General features: G+C 40.9%; 2 protein-coding genes across 8 annotated transcripts in view; one reads left to right on the forward strand and one right to left on the reverse strand.

The window, feature by feature from the left end:
• PPM1H (protein phosphatase, Mg2+/Mn2+ dependent 1H) overlaps positions 1–20,753 on the forward strand; it is an 82,360-nt gene extending 61,607 nt beyond the window's left edge. For both annotated transcript variants that reach the window (XM_081211688.1, XM_081211689.1), the window contains exons 6-10: positions 2,679–2,797; positions 12,092–12,155; positions 14,330–14,437; positions 18,153–18,304; positions 20,560–20,753. In XM_081211688.1, the coding sequence (XP_081067814.1) occupies positions 2,679–2,797; positions 12,092–12,155; positions 14,330–14,437; positions 18,153–18,304; positions 20,560–20,707 (591 nt within the window). In that variant the 3' untranslated portion in view covers positions 20,708–20,753. The remainder of the gene's footprint in view (positions 1–2,678; positions 2,798–12,091; positions 12,156–14,329; positions 14,438–18,152; positions 18,305–20,559) is intronic.
• MON2 (MON2 homolog, regulator of endosome-to-Golgi trafficking) overlaps positions 19,649–23,870 on the reverse strand; it is an 83,201-nt gene continuing 78,979 nt past the window's right edge. For all 6 annotated transcript variants that reach the window (XM_081211397.1, XM_081211395.1, XM_081211393.1 and 3 more), the window contains one exon: positions 19,649–20,417. The gene's annotated coding sequence lies outside the window, so the exon portion shown is untranslated. The remainder of the gene's footprint in view (positions 20,418–23,870) is intronic.

Here is a 23,870-nt window from a genome sequence, read left to right on the forward strand (position 1 = left end):
AACAAATGTCAATACTTCTCCCAAGAGTATTCTGTACCACTTTTTAGATTTAGCATTTTTCACTCACGCACTTCTCCTTGCGGTTGTCTAAAATTGTTATAGCTTAATATTGACAGAACATTCTGCAAGGAAGAAATACATTTCAGAAGTCCTATCCTTAGATTTGATTCTCTCCTCTCTCCATCCCTCCCCTTCCCTTCATATTTAATCTGCTTCTTTTCTTTGGTATCCTATTAAAGCAAGGTGCATGTGACTTGTATCATAATTTAATATTTCTTGCTAAACAGTTTGAGGATTTCCAAATGGAAAGGCAGGGTATAAATATTTTAATAAATAAAAGTGATTTTTATTTTTTTTAAATTGCTACAGGGAAGTGCCTGAGTATGTTCCCTTCTCCTCTTCCATTTAGCAGTTTCTGAAGAAAGCACATAAGATATTATTTGCAAATTATATATAAAAGCACTAAGCCTGTCCACAAATTGAAATAACAGTTTAGTTATTACAAGAAAAAGAGAATATTGTATTACTTAGGCTCTTGTCAACAAGCAAGAGGAATCTCAAGTAAGCCATTGAACCTATATGACTTGCAAAAAAAAGTTAGACCATAAATTTCTAGTATTTTACCAACCCCAGTTTTAGAAGTTGCTTTCTGTGTTCTAACCTCTGAGCCATCTATGACTTATTTCCCACAGTTCTTCCATCATGGATTTGCATATTGACTCTTGTTGCAAGGAGGTCTTGTGGTTTTTCATCTTCCTTTTTAAAAAAATTAAATTTGTTTCCCAGTTGGAAACTTTACCTAGCTTCCTCCAAATTTATTATGAGCTCCTATTACAAACACTTGATAAATTAGCAAACTTTTTTAAAAAAATAAATCGATTTGATTCAAGTATCAAAACAAATTAAAGTTAACTATCTCCATCCCCCCACACATATACCTACACACACAAGCAAACATTTTTCCCAATAGTTGAGGAGTTTGAGCAGGATTGATTTTAAAAGAATACAGTTGTACCTTTGTTCTCGAATGGAATCAGTTCCGAAAGTCCGTTTGACTTCTGAAAATGAAGACACGGCTTCCGATTGGCTGCAGGAGCCTGCTGCACTCAATCGGAAGCCGTGTCGGACGTTCGGCTTCCAAAGAAAGTTTGCAAACCGGAACACTCATTTCCAGGTTTGTGGCGTTTGGGATCCAAAATGTTCGAGTCAGAAGGCGTTTGAAAACCAAGGTACGACTGTACTACAAAATAGCTCTTTAGGTTTGCTTTAAGCACAGCAGCTGTTTTTAAAGATCAGGAAAACTTTTAACTGCCTTGGTTGGCTTAGATGAACTGGAACCATTCATGGAAAGCTGAGGGTATTAAAACTCCTGGTGACAATGCTGAACTAAGCAGATCTCCGGGTAATTTTGTTCGGTTTGCTTCATGCAAGCATGCGCTGTCCATTATTTCAGCGGATGTACTGATACTCTGACAAGTATGCAAATAGCTTGCATGTTTCCTTTAATTTGCTCATTTGCCGAGGACACTCAGGTTAAGCCAAGCTCAAACGCCATGTGCTTGTTCTTCTGTATTTATCAATACAGCAGTAAACCAGAAGTTAATACCCATGTTTTATTCTGAATGGCACCACATCTCAGAATCCCCATGTAAAACAGGTACTACGTAAACAGGTGGGGTATACAGGAAAGTTTATATAAAAAACCACCCCAGTATCTAGAAGCCTGAGCTGTACATGCTGTGTTCCAGCCTAGAACAGACCCATGTGTAGAACAGACAGCTGACCCAGTTTAATTTGATGGACTTTGATTGGACTGAATCCAGACATCCTTGTTCCCCTCCCTCCCAACAATTGGTCAATAGGACCTAGAAAAGCTAACGGTGCTGACAGTACAAAAGCCTAGAGCATTGTGCATGGTAGTAGCAGTGATTTATTATACGGTTAAAAACCAGCATGCTGTATCAAATACAACAAACAAAGCAAATACGAATAGGGATGAAACAAAGTAAAATAGAATGGTAGGCAAGCAAAACTGAAGATGTAGCAATTTAAAAGAGAAACAGGAAGTCTGTGTAGACCCAGTAGGCGAGAACAACTGGCGTATCTTGTAGGCTGCTGCGCAAAATCTTGCAACCTCTAGGCATTCCTTCAAATAACGGGGGAATTATCTTTATATCTTGGTAGCAGGGGCAGCGTAAGAGAACATGGCCTATGATCTCTACCTCTCCATCATTATAGGGGCAGAGCCTTTTGTCTAAAGAGATTTTTCAGTAGCGCCCATCTAAAATGGCAGTAGTGCATGCAGAATTTGAGGGCCAAAACTGGTGCCAAAGGTGATGGAAGAGCCACATTGCAATGCCTACCCTCAACTATGTACAGTACCAGGTTTTATAGGCAAGTTGTCCTGAACTGCAAATAATTCGCAGAAGCACAGCCGTGGTGTAAGTTGAGGACAGAAGAGGTGACAAAATGTTTTTGCAGTCGTTCAAAGGTTTGAGGGTAGGGAGGGAGAGACTTATTATCCAGTGGAAGTTATTTGAGACTTTATAATAGTGGGCTTCTGAGATTTTGTTCATCATTTGTTTACAGTTACCACCTCTCCTTGAAAACAGAGAATAACAATGCAAGAGCTCCAATAATGATTGTCCTCTTTCATTTCCCCCTTTTTAATCTTGTAGGCATATATGCAGCCACACTTGCTGGGAAACGAGTTTACACACTTTGAGTTTCCAAGGAGGGTCCAGAGGAAGGAAGTTGGGAAAAGAATGCTCTACAGAGACTTCAATATGACTGGCTGGTAAGAACGCCTCCTGCTTTTTAGAGGGCAGCATCCACACAGCAGTTTGTTCCATTTCCCCTGCATTTCCCTAACACAGGCATAGGCAAACTCGGCCCTCCAGATGTTTTGGGACTACAACTCCCATGATCCCTAGCTAACAGGACCAGTGGGCAGGGATGATGGGAATTGTAGTCTCAAAACATCTGGAGGGCCGAGTTTGCCTATGCCTAGTTAATTTCTGCATTATATTTGGGCTTTCATGCAAAAAGCCACTTCTGGAAAACTAATGGCACATAGTGCATGCTCAGCACTCATTTCTGTGCTATTTGATTCCAGAAATAATCTTAACTTGGAAAAATGTGGGAGTAAAAGTGATGGAATTTGGAGCAGCGTACTGGTATATAGTTCTTCGCTGCTGTTTTCCTGGGGGAATTGTGGAAGAACCAAAGCGCACACATATTTGGAAAGGGTAGGCAGGTAGTGACATTGTCCAATGGCATTTGTTGCTGTGTCACAGCACGTTCCATGATTTGAATGAAATTTAGTGTGACATGTTAGCAATATTGTTCAAAAAGCCACAGTTCCCTAATGCTGCATCCCAGTAGAAAATTTCCAGGGGGGGGGGGGGAGAGACGAAACTGGATTATTAAAACTATTTTCCATATTGTACAATTTCACATCTACACTAGATGGGTCTGATTTGAGGTGATGCTGGTTTCTTTGTACACTTTCTTTTTTCCTGGGCTCTGGAACTTTTTCAGAGCAATTGGCTGGCCAGCTTGTATAGGTTTGCTGAAGGTGGTAGTTAATGCCCAGGACTTGCATCATCCATTTAGTGTTTGGGTTGGTTCAAGGCTGCTACTCTTAACTCTCTTCAAGCATCACCTATCGCTGTAGCTGGTGACTTTGTCAGGAATTAAACTTACCAGAGTGTTACATAGATGGGAGAGTGATGCTTATTATCCTCAGTGTCTACTTCCTTGTGACACCTGCTATGGCTGGCATTGCAGTTACGGAACACAGTTTCTTGCAGACAAGAACCTGAGGTACCTCAGACTGAAATTTGCCATCTGGTCATATTTAATTACATTTTAAAGTCCAAGTACACTTTTATGTCCTTGGGATTCAGTCTGAATTACAGTTCTCGTGTGACTGTATTAAGTACTTTGAATGTTTCCCATGCCTTTTTTCTGTGGGCCAGCTTAAACCTTTCCAATCAACAACATAAAAGCAGCCCGAAATGTTGAGGAGTAGACTCCAATCCTCAAAAGACTGTGCCGCTTCAGAATGAAGATGGGGTCCTGTGTGTTTGACTTTTCTCCCACATCAAATGTTACTTGAACGTGGAAAGCTGTAGATGGTTCTTCCTGAAGTTCTAGCTTTTTATGTTGAAGTGTAATCCAAGTGTAATCCAAGCGTAAAATTCTCACAACTAGAACGTACTTTTGTGCTCTTTCTGAACCTTTTGGTCATGTTAATTATTATTTTTTAAAAGGAAACCAGACTTGTTTACAGGATGCTTCGTGAATATTTCCTTTTATATACTCACATCATTTTCACATGGAACAGCAATAGGCTGCTACCAGTTGTGGCTGATGTAGCAGCTGCTGCCGCTGCTGCTGGAGGATGATTAGAGAAGGAGAAAGTACTTTGAGCAACTTCTGTGGCTTGTGCACAGCTTTCATTTTCTGTACTCAGGAACAGAATACATACAGTCAAACCTCAGGTCCCAAGCGCCTCCATTTTGGAGCGTTTCAGCCCCCGAATGCTGAAAACCTGGAAGTGAATGCTCCGGTTTCTGAACATTTTTTGGAAGTCAAACGTCTGACTTCCACTTGAGTGCAGGAAACTCCAGCAACTAATCGGTAGCCACGCCTCTGTTGTGAAACATTTCAGAAGCCGAAGGGGCTTCCGTAACGGATTACGTCCGACAACCGAGGTTTGACTGTACTTGTTTTGTCTCAGCTAGCCACCTGGCTGCTCTTTAGGCCTTATACTATGGCTTATAAGTCTCGCCCTCTTTTTTTTTACTGAAATAAAATAAATGCCATGATCCCAAACGGATCATCTTTGGAACGCAGAAATCTTCTCCGTCATGTTCACCTGCAGGCAAAGGGTTAATAGCCAAAGCCATGATACAGGTTGCCATATGTCCTCTTTTTTCCAGGACACATCCTCTTTTTCATGGGTATGTGAAATGAGAGTTGCCATAGTGATCTATAGTTAAAAGTAGAAGTCGGCAAATGTGTCCTCTTTATTTGCTCTTCAGAGTATGGCAACCCTAAGTTGGTAGGAGTCAGGTGGGTCAGCCTATGCCATTCATTTGTCCCCAGTGGTTTTGCTGCTGTGTTTCTGTAAGCTTTCCTTGCAGTTAGCTGGCAACGTCCATTGTGTATCTATGTATTTTGGTGTACCTCTCCCCCTCTCACATGCACGCGCGCGCACGTTCGTGTGCACACACACACACACACACACACACACACTCATTCTGAATCAGAGGCTGGAGTCCTAAGGGAGGGGACCCTGCAATGTTTTCTGCTTTCATGGAATGATGCCTGTCAAGTTGCCATTGTCCTTCCTTCCTTCCTGCTAGAGCAGGTATTCAGGTCTCTTGAGTATTTGATTTTAACAAGCAGCTGCATTCTAATCTTGCTTCTTGTTTCTTTCTTTCTTTCTTTCTTTCTTTCTTTCTTTCTTTCTTTCTTTCTTTCTTTCTTTTATGCGCGTTTTCTAATTTTGTCTGGGGTTGACCTTTTTCATTTTTTTCTTGCAACTAGCACCAAAGCTAGTCTGTTTTAATTCCAGTTGGCAAACAAACAAACAAACAAAAAACATAGTCCCAGATGAAGCCCGCTAAACACAGCAGCTCATGTGTGCTTTGCATTGTGTAACTTGCATGTTGCGTTCAGCAAATGTTGTAGCTGTGGGCGCTTCTCTTCTTCTTTATTGCTCTGCTCGGTGGCACTTGACAGCCCAGCCAGGCAGTCTGGCAGAGCAGGGGATAAGTAGATTGAGAAATGCCACAGAATAGTTTATGAAGCCAACACCAGATCTGCACTGCCTCCTCCCCTCCTCTTTAATATAAATTGATTTATTGAATCAAGTGCAGAAGCCCTGGTTCCAAAACCTTAGGCGTTATCCTCCAGAGAGCCGCCTAATAAAAGAGGCCCAACTGACAGTCCTCATTAGCTTTGCCACAGATCCCAAGGCAGTATTTAAAGTGGCAATGTCCCTTTCCCAGACCTGGATTTATCTGCCAGCCAGTGCCGACGGGCCTAATTAGCTTGCTCTTATTAGTCTTATTCAGATAAGTGGTCTTCTCTAACAGTCTGACTCCAGGGTACAAAGAGCAACCCGCAGCCTGCCTGCCTTATGCTTCCACCTGCTCAGTTACACCTTGCTTTCTAATTCGTATAATTCTCATGAGCTCCCATGGAAAATGGTGTCTGTGTGTTTAGCTGGGTTTTTTGTTTTCCTTTGTTTTTCCTAGTGAAACATTTCAACTTCCAGCAGTGATCATGATTTTGAGAGAGGGAACATATCTCAAGTGCGTAATTAAACGAGCCCTTTCCCACCTCTAGTATGTGATATATATTTAATCCAAGTAGTTTTTGTGTTTTTTTAATAAAATATAATGGTTATGGAGACAGCAGTCCTGTTTTAGGGAGCGGGGTGGTTAAAGAAAGATGACTGCTGTGTTAATTTGCAGCTACTGACAACAGAAGGAGACAGAAGATAGAAGCGTAACTAGATTTAACAAAAGCCCTTTGCACGGGTACTTTTGGGTTCCTGGCGTCATGCGCCCCAGAGAAACATAGCTCCCTGTATTCTGTTTGTAACACGTTTCTGGAATGATAAATGGCTGCTCACAACATGCATGTTCTGCATCTTTTCAAGATTTGCAGCTCTGGCTGCAGGAACAGCAGGGGAGGAGGTCTGACCTGCTGTGTACAGCACATCTCCTGGCAATGACAAATGACTCTTCGTTCCCTAAGTGCACACATGCCAGAGGAACAGAGCCAGTGCTGTTGGAGCAGGGCCAGCTGGAGACAACAAACAAACCAGAGAAGCCCCATAGTCACCCCCTAACTGTGAGGGAAAGAATAGCAGGGGAAGATATGTTTTGGTAGTCTGCTTCTTGTGATTTTTTGCATTGCCTTATCAGTTTTGTTGTAACCTCCCAAGATATGTTTAGTGTGTCATTTCCCTCCACATTAACACAGGACAACCTTGGAAATAAGTACTTTTAATTGGTACCTGAATATTCCTAATTGATATTTATTTAATCTCACAGCAATCTGGAGGCCAGTGTGGTGTCATTACTAGAACATGCAAAAGGCAACCAAAATGATAAAGCAACTCCTGGTTAGCCATTGTGAGGACTAGATGCTGGACTAGATGTTTCACTGCCTTAATCTAGCAGGCTCTTCTTATGTTCTTCTGTGTGTGTGCTTGCTTGAGAAAGTCAGGTCCATATTCCCATTCAGCTATGAAGCCAGCTGGGTGGTCTCGACCACTTCCAGCTTCACCTATCTCGTTAAAGTAGTACATGGTCTCGTGCAACTTATGCAATTTTCTATTTTCCTCTTCCTATAAATTGTTGTCACCCCATCTCTTTCGTTATTGGAACCTTGCAAACATTTTAATGTTGCACCTATCTATCTACCTACACAAGTAATACAAACAGAAGCTAAAGTTTTGATCTCACAGTTGAGGTCTGCGGAATTCTGGTTGATCTTTTTATTTGTTAAACTGAACAAGTGTGTGTGTGTGTGTGTGAGAGAGAGAGAGAGAGAGAGCGCACAAGTGAAAGAGAGAGAGTGCACACGTAGCTGCAGTTGCACAAATGCAGGCTTAAACAAGAAACCCAAAATCAACCCACAATCCTCCGATAAGGAAGTGCATGTGCAAATAATATTTGGTTCAGGACAATGACTGATAAAACTGAAATGGTGTCACACAAGAGTTTCAGACTAGGTTCATTCTAGATTCCATTTCTTATGCCCTAATATATAATAATGCTTCTGTGTGAAATTCTTTTATCTGGAAGTTGTGTCTCTTATACAGAGCTAGCTCATGCGAGCGCATCACATGAACTTGAGAGGTGTGTTCTGGCCGTCATTCTCTGTGACATTGCTAAGGTTTTTGCACAATACACTCAGCTGTGTTGGCACATGGTAATAATAGACCCTTGGATAGTTTGAATCGTTGGAACACTGCTGCCTTGGCCTGCTTGTTAAGTGTTACTATCTTTGACAGCAACACAGCTGAAGCAAGAGTGAAGAAAATAGCCATTCCCGAATTGTGCATGTTGCTTAATGGGCTTGTCCTTAGCTTTGATTTCTCCTACTCTGCATAAACAGCTAACTGAAGAATCCTGCCTAGCCAGGCTTTGAAATTCCAGAACTGAAGCCCCCCTTTTAATATAGAAAGTATGTGTGTGTTTTATTGAATATCAGTAAATACTATTACAGTGGTACCTCTGGTTATGTTCTTAATTCATTCCAGAGGTCCGTTCTTAACCTGAAACTGTTCTTAACCTGAAGCACCACTTTAGCTAATGGGGCCTCCCGCTGCTGCCGTGCCACTGGAGCACGATTTCTCTTCTCATCCTAAAGCAAAGTTCTTAACCCGAGTTATTATTTCTGGGTTAGCGGAGTGTGTAACCTGAAGCATATGTAACCTGAAGCGTATGTAACCCGAGGTACCACTGTATAAAATTACCCTCCCGCCCAAAAAACAGTAACAAATTACCCTCCTCTTGAATTCTTATGAACTGGGATTAAGTCTCAGAGTTCAAGAAAAGGGAACCAATGACATATCTGTGCAGCAAAATAAAAAAGAGATTGTTCCCGAAAGGATGTCTTTCTTTACATTTCCTGGAAAAGTGGCACACTCCAGCCTTAATCTTCTGATGCTAATTGAACCCCGTTTTAAAAGCATTTGCAAGGATGTAAAATACTGACAATACTGATTTGTGCCGTCTTCCTGTAGGGATTTCTTTCTTTTTGGTACTGGATACTTCTAGTACCTGCAGTTTTACTTCATACTGTGTTCAGACCTCACTTGTTTTCTTATCACCACCTTCTTAGAATGCATTGCATTGTACAAAAGCAACCAGAGTTCCTTCACGTTCACTCTTACCAAGCTGCAATTGGATTTAGCTCCTTCACCCTTGTGGGTCTGTTTCTGGCCTAGCTTCCGTGGCCTCGTTTCCCTCCTGTGGTTTCTTTATTTCTTCAAGGGAAGGAATTGCATTTGGAATCTGAAGCAGTGCGTAAGCAAGAGACTTGTGCTGCTTAGGGACTTTGGAGGAGAGCAAAGTGTGAGAGCAGACCTTTTAGAATGCATCACTGTTTGCAGCCCTGAGAAAAAGTTAAGAGGCAAGTCTCTACTTATTCCCCACTGCCATTTACTAAAAAGGGGTGGTTCACGCCTCCTGCAGTTGCCTACTAGAACTTCCCCTCTTGCTTATGTTTGCATAAATATAGATTACCCATGGGCATTGAGTTACTAGCACACCCTTCTGAATATGTATGAATCAACACATAGCAAACTTGAATGAACTTCAAGAACTTTTGTTTCCGTATAACATAGTCCCCTAGGCAACCTACAGTAGTTCAGGTAAAAGTGCCCACACTGATCCTGCAGACTTCTCAGGTTGCCTTCGCACTCCAGGTATCTGTGTGTGATGAAGCAGCAAGTACAGCGGCTGGAGGGCAGGTGGCAGAAATTCCAACCTGAACCTGAATGAGCACAGGTGAGAGAGCATTATTGCACCTATCAAGTGGTGGTGTTGGCACTGCACCTGCATTTAGCTGTCTGGCAGAGGTCTTACGGGTAGTGAATGGCCAGGAGAGCAGTGCTCTGATTCCATCAGCAGCCTGATGGGACAATTGTGCTAGGATGATAATAATAATATTAATAATTATTAATAATAATAATTTTATTATTTGTACCTGACCCATTTGACCTGGTTGCCCCAGCCACTCTGGGTAGTTTCCAACACCAGAATAGAGCAAAAGATACATACCTGTTTAGTATAACAATTGAATGACATCCGTGTTGTTCTTCCTCCAGGTTAAGAGATGGTGTCTGTGTGAAAGCATGGGTGTAAAAAAAGAAGTGTGGGGAGGTAAATGCCAATCACTGAATTAAAAACCTTGTAGGGACAGTTTGTCAAAAGGGGAGAAAAACTACAACATAGTCTGTGTTAGGTTTCTGTGGAGTTAGAATGGGACAAGGCCAATTGGTGGTGCTACTGTGCCACTCCCAGGTGTTTTTTTGTGTGGAGGGGGTATCAAGCTACTGCTATGCGTGTTGTTGTTTTTCCAGCCTTCCTTTTGTAAATGTTGAATGCTATTTTCGTTTTCAATTTGTATCCAACTGCCAGCCTGCACACACGCTTACCCTTTAATGAGTGCTCCTGTCGAGTGCAAGAGGCCTTCACAAATGCCATGCGGGTGGTGAGATGGAAGGAAGCAGCAGCAACTTTCGAAAGTACAGCCTTTAGAATATACGATCCTGCATTTGCTTTTAAAAGCCATTCTGATGTGATTTGGTGCCGAGAGAATGTTAGGCTCAAGGCCATATTGCAGCCTCACCTTTACTATAGTTTCCGTCATGCTTTGGCAGCCGTTGATTTCTCTCAAAGGCAGTGGAGCTGCCACTTAGCTGCGATTTTATTGTTTGGTGCTGTTGGATTAAACGGATTTCTCCAGAGTTGTCATGCTGGCATGCTTTGAAAAGGGCTTCCTCTATTCTCTCTTTCTCTCTGTCTGGGTTTGTGGGATGACGGCAGTGGCACAGCATATTTAACACACTGTGCTCTGCCTATAACTGACATGGACAGCATAAACATAGTTTTATTGCTTTGCTGTCAAGCGAAATTGCCCAGATGGGTGTGCACTGTAAAATAAAAATGGGGCGTATGGTGTGGCGGGAGAGGGAGACTGGGCAGGTGTATCAAACAGTTTTTCACAGCTTATTTTTGAGTCCCTTTCAACAATTGCTAGCGTGTCAATTAGAAAAAGAGCTGCTTCCTTTTCTTTGACAGGTCCAGTTTTGTCCATGTCTCAGAACAATAAACCATTAGCCAAGGTTAAAAAGCAGGACCCCTCCCCAAGTTTAATATTCAGTGGCCAGGTCCATGAAAATCTTGTATTTCAGAATCTTCATGCTCAAATCTATTTGCAATGGCACATAATCTTAGTCACCAGCTGTAGACTTCTGTGCTTTCCTGGGTCTCACTAACAGAACCCTAAATGCTCATCCCTCAGTGTCCAGAGAAACAATAGTGGTTGTGGGACTCCCTCAGGAGGTGGTGGACTCTCCTTCCTCGGAGGTTTTTAAGCAGAGGTTGGATGGCCATCTGTCATGGATGCTTTAGCTGAGATTCCTGCATTGCAGGGCGTTGGGCTAGATGACCCTTGGGGTTCTTTCCAACTCTACAGTTCTGTGATTCTATGAAATACAAGCAGAGCAGACCTGCCTATTTTATTTCTCTCAGGGTGGCTTCTTACCACCCTGGGTAAGGACACTCCCCATGTGGAAAGTAATTGTGCACAAAACAATAGTATGCAGTAAACTCTCCATGTATATAGTGGACCCTTGGGTCATTTACAGCGTCTCAGGGCACATGCAGCAGGTATAAGCACCCATATAGGCCAATCAACCTACAAGTGTCTGGCGTACTAATTCCAACAGCGAGCTGCTTTCCATATTGGCTTACCAGTAATTATTTGGAAAGTGTAGGGGATCCTGGCACTGAGAATTTCTGGCAAGTTTGAATGTCATAGTCAAGGTCAGATGAGCATTAAATAACCTGATGAAAGCTGTATCAAACTTCAAGCTTTCCTTTATGTATTTAGCTTCTGATGGATTTTCTTAAAAGAGCTGGTTTATGCCATCCTTTATCTACAAACCCTGCTGTTTCTCACAGCTACCAATTAACAATGAGATTCCATTCTTAAATGGATTTGTGTTGTTGTTTGGTGGACACTGTGGCCCACACTTCTAGTAATTGGGATGTTTTCCCAACTTACTTTCCCATCTGTTATTAAAATGAGAAGGTAGGGCTTGTTTATAAAATTACATTATGTTCTTTGCTTAACTTTTTCTTTTGCAAAAATGGTACCATCCAGCAGGTGTAGTATGAAGAGAGAGAGAAAGAAATTCGGAATGCATTATAAAGTTGGAGCCTAGACAAACTTGTGGAGAAAAAGCCATAACAAGCAAAGAGTCACCTAGTGTCAGGGCATTGGGTCAATAATTGAGTGCAAGCTTTATAAAATGCTGTTTATCTTCCCACAGGGCATACAAAACCATTGAAGAGGATGACTTGAAGTTTCCTCTTATATACGGAGAAGGCAAGAAGGTAGGAATCCATTTCAGAGGAATATGGTGCCTTATAACTGTTTACCACTCAATTTAGCCTCAAGCAGTCCATCGTTTTCCACTTGCTATCTCTTTATTTTATCGTTCTGACAGCTTGAAAGAATATTGTGCCTGCCGTAAATCAGTTCCTGCTGTCTGTAAGGGGGAAAATGCAGTCTATGGGTGTGTGTGTGTGAAAGCGGTTCAATAACATTTACGGATGAATTTTCTTTTTTCACCCACTTAATTATTTTTCTTTCTTTCAAGCAATCGGGACTGAAAGAGGCTTTTTGAAAATAAAATATTTATTTATTTGATTTGCAGACAGCTCACTGCAACTTGACCACTACATTAAATGTGAGCCAATAAAAGCTGGGAAAAGACAAAAGACGTAATGTTTGTTTAATTAGTTTTGAGCACAATCTTAGTGTATTGGGATCAAGCAAGACTGAACTTTATTGGTGCATGGATTTATTTTGTGTATGTGCTCTTAGCTGCATTCACTGCTCGGTTCAAGCTTAGGAATAAAATTCTCTTTCAGGAGAGGGGTGTTTGTGGAAAGACTGAGAATGCTCTTGAAAGAGATGCATAATTAAAAACAGCAAGGTTATTTGCACTGATCCCAGCATGCCTGAGAGATACAACTCTAGGATCAATAAAAGGGCACTGAAGTCTTAGATTATTGGCATTGGTGTGCTCACACTGTTTCTAAGCAACTCTTTCCCAATGGCTTTATTGCTTATTTGATTTTTGTTTTAATAGCCTATCTTCAGAATTAATCTAGCTATGCAGGACTCAAACCTGATGTGGCTTATCTGTACGATTTGATGGGCTGGTTTGTTTTCAGAAGTATTTGTACACCTGTTACTTCTAAATTTATTTTTCTCCCTATTTTTGTGTTTGGGCTTAGTGGGTTTACTTTGCAGTGTATTTTAGAGCCAGAATTGAGAGTGTCCAGTATTGTCAGTAAACCAGTACCATCAGTAAAATGATGTATCTGCACCATAAGCTGTCTCAAGAATCCTACTCTTTTGCTAAGGGATCCCAGGGCTGATGCAAAGGTGTCAGAAAGGGGGGTTGGGGGGTTGGTAGAGGACATTTGATTGTTCTGTGATGGGCTTCCCCAACCTTCTGCCCTACAACTTCCATTAGCCCCATCCAACATGGCTAGTGGTCAGTGATGGTTATAGTTGTAGTCAACTTCTGGGAGCAGCAGGCTGTCCCAAGAGTTTTCTTGCTAGGTATTTGTTGTTGTGTTCATTGTTTTATAAAGAACTGTTGCCTCTATTTTAGGCCAAAAAACCCCCCAGTCCTTGCCAAAGTTTTTTTGTATAATGAAAGAAGGGTACAGGTTATGCCCTGTAGGTGAGTTTATATGATCTGTCACATATGCTATAACTGCAGTCATTTACTTGAATGTGTGCAATTACTTCAGGTCTCAGGTGATCAGTCTTGGGCAACATTCCCTCAACTTGCTTGGTAATACAGTGGTACCTCGGGTTAAGAACAGTTTCAGGTTAAGAACGGACCTCCAGAACGAATTAAGTTCTTAACCCGAGGTACCACTGTATAGGCTTTGACTCATGACAGGATATGGGCTCTTGAAATGTAACCACATACTTCAGGGTCTGGAATGCAGGCTGTCTTGGATGGGGTTGCCGTCACCCTGAAGACACTGGCTTGCAGCTTGAGGCCACTCCTTGATCCAGCACTGCTTCTGTACGATTGGATGGCAGTGGTGACTAGCACACCTTTGTACTGGTGGCTGTGGTGATGAGAACAGCTTTCTACCTGCTTTGGCTCACATGCCAGTTGCCTTTTTGTGGTGGGCTCACTCCCCAGCCAACACAAGATTAGACTCAAGGGGGTTGTCTTCCTTGGGTGTAGGCTTTCCAACATGGGACAGGAACCCTGAATATGCCATGTTGGAAACTCTATGTATGAGTACGATAGCAACCCCCCACCCAACAAATGCTGATCATGTGTTTGCTGGGGAGGATATCCAGCACATAAATAATCTAGGTGGGGTGTGACTTCTTCATATGTTCCTACTTGCCCCTTCATGCAGTCAAGCATTTTGAGTAGGATTTATTGGCGCAGTTGCTGGTAACAGCTTTCACATAGACAGCTGCCTCCCAGAACAGCACTATAACTGGTTTCTTTCTCCGTTTCCAGGCTCGTGTCATGGCAACTATTGGGGTTACGAGAGGACTTGGAGACCATGACTTGAAGGTGCATGACTCAAACATCTACATCAAACCTTTTTTGTCCTCGTCACCAGAGGTAAAACATTCACACTTTTTTTATAGGAACAGGACAAGGGACCTAAACTATGGCTTTAAAAATGTTTGCAACATGTCTTAACCTGCTTGTGAAATGTTTAGGTGTCCACATGAAAAATGGCTGCAATGAACACCTTAAATAGGGAACATGGCTGTGGCTTACGGAAAAGATGGTCAAAACTCATTCCCCTGTCTAAGAGTACGATTCTATGCATGTTTACTCAAAAGTAAGTCCCTTTGTTCAGTGGGGCTCACTCCCAAGTAAGCGAGTTTAGGATTGCAGCCAAATATGGCTAGAGGATGTATGTTAAATTTATAGCTGTCTAGAGGGATTTAGAAAGCCCATAAAACACATTTGACAAACATTAGTATAAAAGTTATAGAACCATAAAGTGGACATTTGGCACTCTGTTCTGGAAATTTACTACAGGGCAGGAAACATAGAGGAGCTGTTTGGTGGGTGTCTTATTTTTTAAAAGCAAACCCTAAAGGGGGAGGGGGTTAATTGGCGAGTATAGCAGATAATAAAGCTGAGTACCAGACTTTAAAAGTTACATATAAATCATTTGGATTGTATTTCTATGTTTGTCAGTGAGTTAGATGAGAAGGAAAAATGCAATTAAGAGAGGATTAATTTTATTTAAGTAGCTCTGTTGATCAGTTGTAAAGTAGCCGAGGATTGCTTATGTTGACTGTTTCTCTTGAATTCCATAGTGAAAAATGGGTCATATCAGGAGTGTTGCATGTTGTGCTTTGAGCTTGGTAAAGCTTTCAAAACACATTTTGTGTCATTTAGGACATCTTCACATAAAACTCTTAAGCCCAGAATAACTCCCAAGGTAACTGTTTTCCCTGCTTCAGGCCATCACTTTCATAAAATATATGACCATTTCTTAGGGAAGGAGACCCAGAAGAATGACAAGGATTTCAAGGATGAGAATGAGAACATTTTGTGGCTAGTTGAGTCTGAAGTGATAGGAACATTTTCTACCTGGGTGTAGATTAAAGGACAGTGTATCAAGATGTTGCTGCTCTTGTTCCTAGCTGGGTGCTGTACCATAAAGCAAAAAATGAAGAGAGTGCTCAAGACAGGTAGCTATCTCGAATCACCCTGACATACACTATAGGAAAATAGTGATGGAACACATAGTGCAGTGGTTGGGAACAAGCTAATTTGGCCCATGAGGCCATTTCCTCCCCCCCCCCCCATACCCCACATGCTCCACAACTGACATGTTGTGGGTGGGTAGGTATTGTTGATTCTTCCTTGGTAGCCAGGGCTCAGCTGATTGACAAGGACAACAAGCCCCTTTGAAGTTGTCCATTTGTGGGAGTAGCTTGGACTCAGGTACCAATCTGCAGTGAAAAGAAAATGTCAATTTTTGCAGGTGTAATGAATCCCTTTGCAGGCATGCTCTCAGATCCAATCAGTGTGACTTCAGAGGGCTTACATTCAGCATCGGCCAGCTGATGGGCACCGAGAGCAAACTTTGTTTCTCAAATGTGCCACATTTATTCCATCATTAGCTGTCTTAGCTCTCCATCCAGCCCACCCAACCCACACATCATATTTAATTAGGAAGAAATGACTTGGTTGGATATTGGCACTGTGACTGGCACTTCTGAAAAGCTGTGGGATTACAATCACTAAATATGGAAGCTGGCTCTGCCATTCTAGGGTTGGGGAATGTTTATCTGGTTCTTGCCTTTCCACTTGCTGTTTAATTGTTGGCTTTTTTTCTCTGAAAATTAATAAATACATATTTAAAGCAAGCAAACAAGAAAAGGTTAAGTGTTGACATACAGCATCTGTGTAATTTTGTGTTCATTGTATAGATTTAACCATATTTTTAAAGCCTACATTGCTATAAACAAGGAGAAGCCACTATCTATTCTGTTGTTTGTTCTGATACATACTTTAATAGGAGGCAGGTCTAGTCCTTTGTTGTATGAAAGAGGTGCATTGCGTTTATCTTCTTGCTTTTAGCTAATGAGAAGTGGGGGAATGAGCATGGGTACTTTGTGCTGTGTTATAGGTCTCTGGTGGTGTAACACTTTGTTGGTAGCTAGAGGGTGTAAGTTATGTTCCTCTGCAGTGGACTTGACAACTTTTGCGTTTAATTTTTGACACTTTGAATGAGGAATGAGCAATTGTGTGTCTAGCTCATCAGCTTCTAATTCCTTAATCGCATCTTCCACCTTAGTAAATGATATATTTCATTTTTTAAAATCCAAGTTTCTCCATTAGTTAAAGGGAATATTGAATGTTTGCACTGGGATCTAACTACATTAAGAAGTCTAAGTACTCCATATACATTTCCTAATCCTGGATTTCAAAGATTAGCACAACACAAAGAGAGGATAAATGATTCTCTTACAGCAATGCCAAGTGTGTTTCCCAACACAACCGCAGAGCACTGACCCTGCCAGCCGTAAGGATAAATCAGCATTCCCAGCCAGGTGTGCTGTTTCCAAATCCTAGTCCCGATAATAACTTCCTTTTGTCAGTTGTCACAAGGTCACTTCACTTCTCTGAAAATACAGCTACTGCTGGAGTAATTAAAGTGCTCCGTTAGTAATTCAGAAGGACTCCTGAAGGTTTTGTTTTCGGACTTAAAGGAGCCAGGTGGTTTGACAATGGGGAGTATGAAGCAGGCAGCTAGAAGACCTGCATCTCTCACAGAAGACACACTTGGAAATACATAAAATGACCTTTATCCTTCTGCTGGTTCAATAAAATCTGTCAGTGCAGCCAAGGAATATATTTTGGATGCCATACTCAGCAGGCTGTAAGTGAACATTTATTTTGTAAAGTTTTTTAATCAGCATGCAGGACTATGAAAAATACTCAGGTATGTGAGTTTTCTGTTAGTTCCATTTCTGTCAAAACATTTGAGAATATCCTGCACGTCACATACATAGATCAGCTTCAGGTTGGTTTGTCAGACTAGGGCGTGTCACCTTCTCTCAATTGTCATGCAGCTGAACCATACGTTTCCCCCGTGTTTTGCCTTTATAGAGGTGGGAGCTTAGTGAAAAGCTGCTGCTGCAGACTAAAATTGTCTGTAATGGTAGTGTGGTGTAGTGGTTAAGAGCGGTAGTCTCGTAATCTGGTGAACCGGGTTCGCTTCCCCGCTCCTCCACATGCAGCTGCTGGGTGACCTTGGGCCAGTCATACTTCTCTGAAGTCTCTCAGCCCCACCCACCTCACAGAGTGTTTGTTGTGGGGGAGGAAGGGAAAGGAGAATGTTAGCCGCTTTGAGACTCCTGAAGGGGAGTGAAAGGCGGGATATCAAATCCAAACTCCACTTCTTCCTGCATGACATGTTTGCAGGCTGAATGCTGCATTAGCAGATCCTGCCTTGAACCTTCCAAAGCTTCCAGATCAGCTAGGTCTGTTTTAAAATAAATAAGATGCCGAGTGATTTCCTGTACTACTTGATGAGGCTCAAAGTGTTGACTTAGAGGTGACTGCAAAACGAGAGAAAGCAGCACTTGGACATAGTGCTGGTGCAACTCCCCCTTCAGAAAGTAGTCTAAGTAGGTAAGAATCTCCACTTAAATGTGTAGACTGTACACGTGGCCACATTTGATCTTAACTGCTAGGGAAACAAGTAGATTTTTTGGGTAGCAGAAATATACAGCATTCATTAGGACACCCACAAAAACAAACCCTTGTTTCTCCTTCACCTAATGAGTTTGTTTTTGTTTTTCAGGTGAGGGTATATGATCTTCTCCAGTATGAGCATGGACCTGATGATGTGTTGATCTTGGCAACAGATGGACTCTGGGATGTACTATTAAATGAAGAAGTGGCAGAAGCAGTCACTAATTTCCTGCCAAACTGTGACCCTGATGACCCCCACAGGTTTGTAATCTCTCCCTTTTATATTTCCTTAGCAAGGTGCTTTTCAGATTCAGACTGCTTGCCAGGAATGTGTTGTTGCCTTTGCAGTGCTTCCACTGATCAATATTAGAAGCTTCAGCAGGAACAAATGCACGTTCTGAAAAGCTTTATTCCAATTAGGTCCTAAGGAGAATGAGTTGCTTGAAAACTACTTCAGCAGTTTTGTAAAGTTGCCTTGACAGTTGCATTCCAAATTTGCTACATTAGTGAATAAAGCATTCAGTAATGCACTGCTAGAGATATTAATCTCCAAGTTCCTGAAATGCTTTCTCATTTATCTGTTACTAAGAAGGGGCAGCCTCCCTTTTATTCCAGTTACGTATAGTGCGTTTTCCTGTTGCCACTGCTTGCTTTCCTTATGTTTAGCATTGATTTTCATGAATTAATGCTTATTTGGCAGTTTGACTGGTGAGTGGGAGTGGCTGCTGGGACCATATAACACCAGTTTTAAAGGATCTACATTGGCTCCCAGTATGTTTCCGAGCACAATTCAGAGTGTTGGTACTGACCTTTAATGACCTAAACGGCCATGGCTCTATATACCTGAAGCAGCATTTCCACCCACATCATTCAGGCCTAGCATGGAGATCCAGCTCTGAGGGCCTTCTGGTGATTCCCTCACAGCAAGAAGGGAAGTTACAAGGAACCAGGCAAGAGGGCCTTCTCAGTGGTGTCCACCTTGTAGAACGCCTGCCCATCAGGTATCAAACAGATAAACAACTATATGGCTTTTAGAAGACCTCTGAAGGCAGCCCTGTATAGGGAAGTTTTTAATGTTTGATGTTTTTTATTTTCTGCTGGAAGCCAGCCAGTGTCTGGGGCAAACCAGTCAGATGGGAGACGCATAAATAATAGTAATATAATTCAGTTCAATTCCCCCCATCTTTTTTTTAAAAGTATTTTAAAGAATAAGAAGATCATATTCTTTTACCTTGAAATACAGCAGTTCTACCTTAAGTCTTTACAAATTGTGGATCTTGGTGTCTGATATATATGTATCTGTTTTAATTGCTTTTTCCAGTATTGACGATCCCTAGGTTCTTCTGCTATTGACTGCAAATTTCTACAGGATTTCTCTCAGTTTCTTACTGAAAAGGAGAGAATATCCAGCAGACAATAAGAATCTTCCATACATGGTACAAAAGTATAATCAACCCCTGCCCATAGAGTAATGTCAGACATCTTTCTATTAAGACCGATGGCACAAAGAGAAACGTGTCTCAGCGATGAGATCCTGATGCAATTTGGCTTTCTGCACGGCTGATTGCATGTGCTAGAGAAAGAGAAAGAGATCTATCATGGGTCTCATTCATCTATCATTTTATTTGTATGTCACCTTTCCATAGTTAACACCATGCTCAAGGCAGCTTACAACATGGAAAAATGTGTGTAATTACAAACATAACAAAAGTAGTCATAAACAATAAATAAAACTCATCAAAAAGTAAACAAATTGAACATTTTCCACATACATCTAAAAAGATCAACCACAACCCCTCTCCCAACTTACTTCTTAAGAACTTAGAAAACCACCTTCCATCACCGTCAGGCCACTGGTTCCTTTTGCTCACCTGTTGTATACACTGGCAGCAGTTTTCCAGGGAGCCTTTGTATATCCACCCTGGACATGTTTACCTCAAGAACCTAGGACCATCTGCCACATGTAAAGGATGTGCTCTACTACTGAGCTACTGTATGCTCCTTCCTCAAACGTTCTTACAAAAATGCTAAAGCTTGATAAAATAGTTATGATCTCTGATATGGATAGGACTTTGGAAGAAGGAATGGTTAAGGTTTACTGTTTTAGACTGCTGCAAGTTCTCCCACTGTGCACAAATCGAATGTTGGGGCAGTGTGGCTGTTCATAACAACTGTGCTTGACATGTGCAGTTATCCTTTTCTGTCCAACTAAAAGTGGATTTACACTGTCGGGTTCTTCCACATGATCAGGTATCCTTCCTGCACCATTGTAAAACAATCTGTATTGCAGCCTTCCCCAACTTCTGGACGACTGGGTTGGAAAAAGACAGCCATACAAGCAGAGGGGCTGGCAGGCTTTTCAGTTTTGACTGGTCTGTAAAATAGAAACACAAATCCTGCACTGCAAATCTTATACTTTTTGAGAGGATATATGGAATGCTTTCCTTGCCCAGCAAGTAATAAACCTTTACTATTATACAACATCTGTAATCTGTGACTGTTTCTTCTTCATGCAGGTACACATTAGCAGCTCAGGATTTGGTAATGCGAGCCAGAGGAGTGCTGAAAGACAGAGGCTGGAGGATATCCAATGACAGACTGGGCTCAGGAGATGACATTTCTGTCTTCGTCATTCCTTTGATACATGGAAACAGAATCTTGTAAAACAAACACGAAAGCTGGTAATAGGAAAGGTGTTGTTTTTTTTTTACAGTAAGAACTTCTGGAAAAGGCAGGCTACCAAGAAAAGAGATCAAGTTTAACTTAAAAATTATGTTCTAAGCTTGGTTAGACTGGGATATTTCTACATGAAACATAGAGGCTGAATTGCAATGATTTAAAGGCATCTCCTGGAAACTGCAGCTTCCCTGTGGGGTTTTGTTTTTTGTGTGCGTGCATATCAGGACCAGGACTTTAATGCTGCTAGTATATTAGTGATTTATTTTTAATGTCCCTCCTGGTGAGGACCCTAGTGTAACCTGATAGAATATTTTTCTTTCCCAGTTTAATGTAGCCAGAAATAACACATGAGATGCAAATTGGGAAAGCTATTAAAATTGGTAATGTAACCCATTTCCCCCATTATTAATTGACTGGCTAACTTTGCTTTTGAGCAAATTTTAAGTTACTAAGGTGAACAAAACCTAAAACGGCAGTTAATTTTTTTTGTTCAAATCTTGTTAATGTTTCAGTAGATAATTTCAAAAAGATGAGTTTTATTTATGTCAATAAAGCAAGCTTTTCCTCTTGTACACCATCATAAACATTTTGGAACCTTAGTTACCCTTTATATGTTTAGATGGTGAAGCCAACCTTTTCTCTCGACAAGGTCTAATCTACACCTGTTAGCACACTTGCCTAAGAGAATAGGGAAAGCTGTTTGGCTGGAAAATGTGTTCCTTATTGTCAAGATTTTTGTATTTATAACTATGATGTAGCAGACTGGGAGAATTCTTGATTTAGAAAGATTTCCCCAGAAATCACCATTTCTTTGGCACCACACGTTTTCATTCATTGAATGCTTCGGTCTCCTCTAATTTATATCCTGTTGAAAGGATCATTGTATACGTACTGTTTAATTTATTGTACTTGGTAATTTGTCTTCTGATTTCTCTCTTATTAACTGTGTAAGGCTGGTATGTTTCAGAAGTCTCCCCCAGAACAGTAGCTTTTCGGCATCAATTTCGTTTATTGCTTCTCTGATATTGCAAGGGCCAGTACACATTGCTAGTAGACATTGCTTGACATTGTTAATCCAAAAGGTGGAGGGAGGAGCCATTGCAGAGTGATAAGACTCATCAGCTTGTTTGACATTCTGTACCTAGGCTTTCGAATATTAACATAGCAACAGAATAGAAACTTAAGGATTTACATTTACCTGTACAACCACACATTTTATGTATTCTAGGATGAGAATGAGTCATCCCAATTATCATCATTCGTATTGTTACAGGTGACTCAAAATTTAGTTCTCAGGTATTATCTCCCTGGCCAAGAACTAAAGAAACATATCCCTGTGGTTTTTTAAAAAACAGTTTTAGGTAGCTGAGAGCAAATGAGTTGACAGTGATTGTGGGCAGTTGATGAGCCATCTCAGAAATGTTAGGTTTTTTCCTGAAGAGAAGCTACCAGCATAGCAAGAGTATGTACCACATGTTCGCATAAGTCTTTTCTGTGTTTATATTCTCTCCCCCCCCCCCAAATACCCTTAACAGAATTAGCCTGGAAATAATTATTTGCTTAAACAATATATTGTACATTTCTGTTGGAGTAGGCATTTTATTAATGCTGCTATAGTCAACTCTGCATTCCACCCCTGCACCAGATGTTAAGTTGTTTCAGTATGCTGCTGCAGCAGCAAATAAGTTTCAATCTGCAACTGAATAGTTCAGAAAAGTGTTAATTCTGACATGAAGTAAATCTGCTTGCAATAATGTTTTTCTGATACCATAAAATCTAAAATTTCATGAAAAGTAGATTTTCATAATGCAGTGTCTTTTCACAAATCAGCAATACTTCTCAAATTTATTCTCAATAAAGTACCTCGTTTTTCCAATCATATATGTTCAGATTATCAGGTCACATTTTGCCTAAAAAACTGATAGTGTAACCCTTCCACACAGCCTCCCTGTTTTTTCAGTTCAGGCAATATCATTTTTCTGGGTCATCAGGTCATCATTTGCTTTCAATCTCATGATGAGAGACATTCTTAGGCAGCAAACATTTCATTTGTAGAATATTACTAATAATGTAACACCACTTTCTAACACAATATATATACACCCTGGCTAAGATTTACAGGTGTTACTGTCTTCATTCTGTTTGTATACTTTTTGCACAGAACTTGAACACATTTCCCATTTCCAGTGCCATATGCGAAAAGAACGTATTTAGTGGCAAACAATCCCATTGGACCAACCAAAATAAAAGGACTTTTGCCAGTGCAGGAAAACTTTAAATTGGATTTTCATTTTGACTCATAAGAACACACTACATATGATAGTAACCTAGGTTGCAGCTCCAGAAAACATCTGTACATCAAACTGGTTCAGAATGACCAGTAGTTCTGAGTGCATCCAATTCTTCCTAGAATAGTATCTAGACTGCTACATTTTATCATGTCATGAAAAAATGCTATTTTTGAAACATTTAAATGAAACATTACAATACTTCATCCAGATTTGGTGATACAATTTCAAATGCTGCTTAATTTGAATAGTATGAGATAGATAGATATATATCAGTAGTAACATCATTGAGAGTGATCCTGAAAATGCCCACCTTGTTTTTAAAAGAGGCAGCAGTGAAACGCTTAAAGCAGCAACAAAAACAAACACTTGCTATTGTTCAGACGTACTTTTAGGACTGAATCAATACCCCAATTTGCACCATCCCTTTCAAAGGCTTTGCTTAAGTAATCCTGTATTTGCTACCGAACAATTCCCAGAGAGACCAAAGCTAAACTCTGGATTGTTAAATAAAATTTGTGTTTAATTCAAACTAAACAAACTCTTTGAATTCATTTAGAAATTAAGCCAACTTATTCTGAACTTTTACTTGCCCCCATCTCATAAGATACACTCAGTAATGGTTTTCACCAACTTAGAACTGTATAGAACATTTCAATTGTTTTATTTAATAATCCTTTCAAAATAGCAATGCCCTATCTAGATGAATATATTTTATGAGAGCCAGTAGACAGGATTCAGACAGAAGTGAGTGGCAACCCCTACCCCCTTAAAAGCCTGCTCCCATTGCTGGATACTCTCTAGACTGACATCCTATAAACTTTAAGGCTACTTTTGGAACTGTTGCTTTGGCTCCTGTG

This window comes from Podarcis bocagei (genome assembly GCF_964188305.1).
Source record: "Podarcis bocagei genome assembly, chromosome: 10".
Taxonomy (NCBI): Eukaryota; Metazoa; Chordata; class Lepidosauria; order Squamata; family Lacertidae; genus Podarcis; species Podarcis bocagei.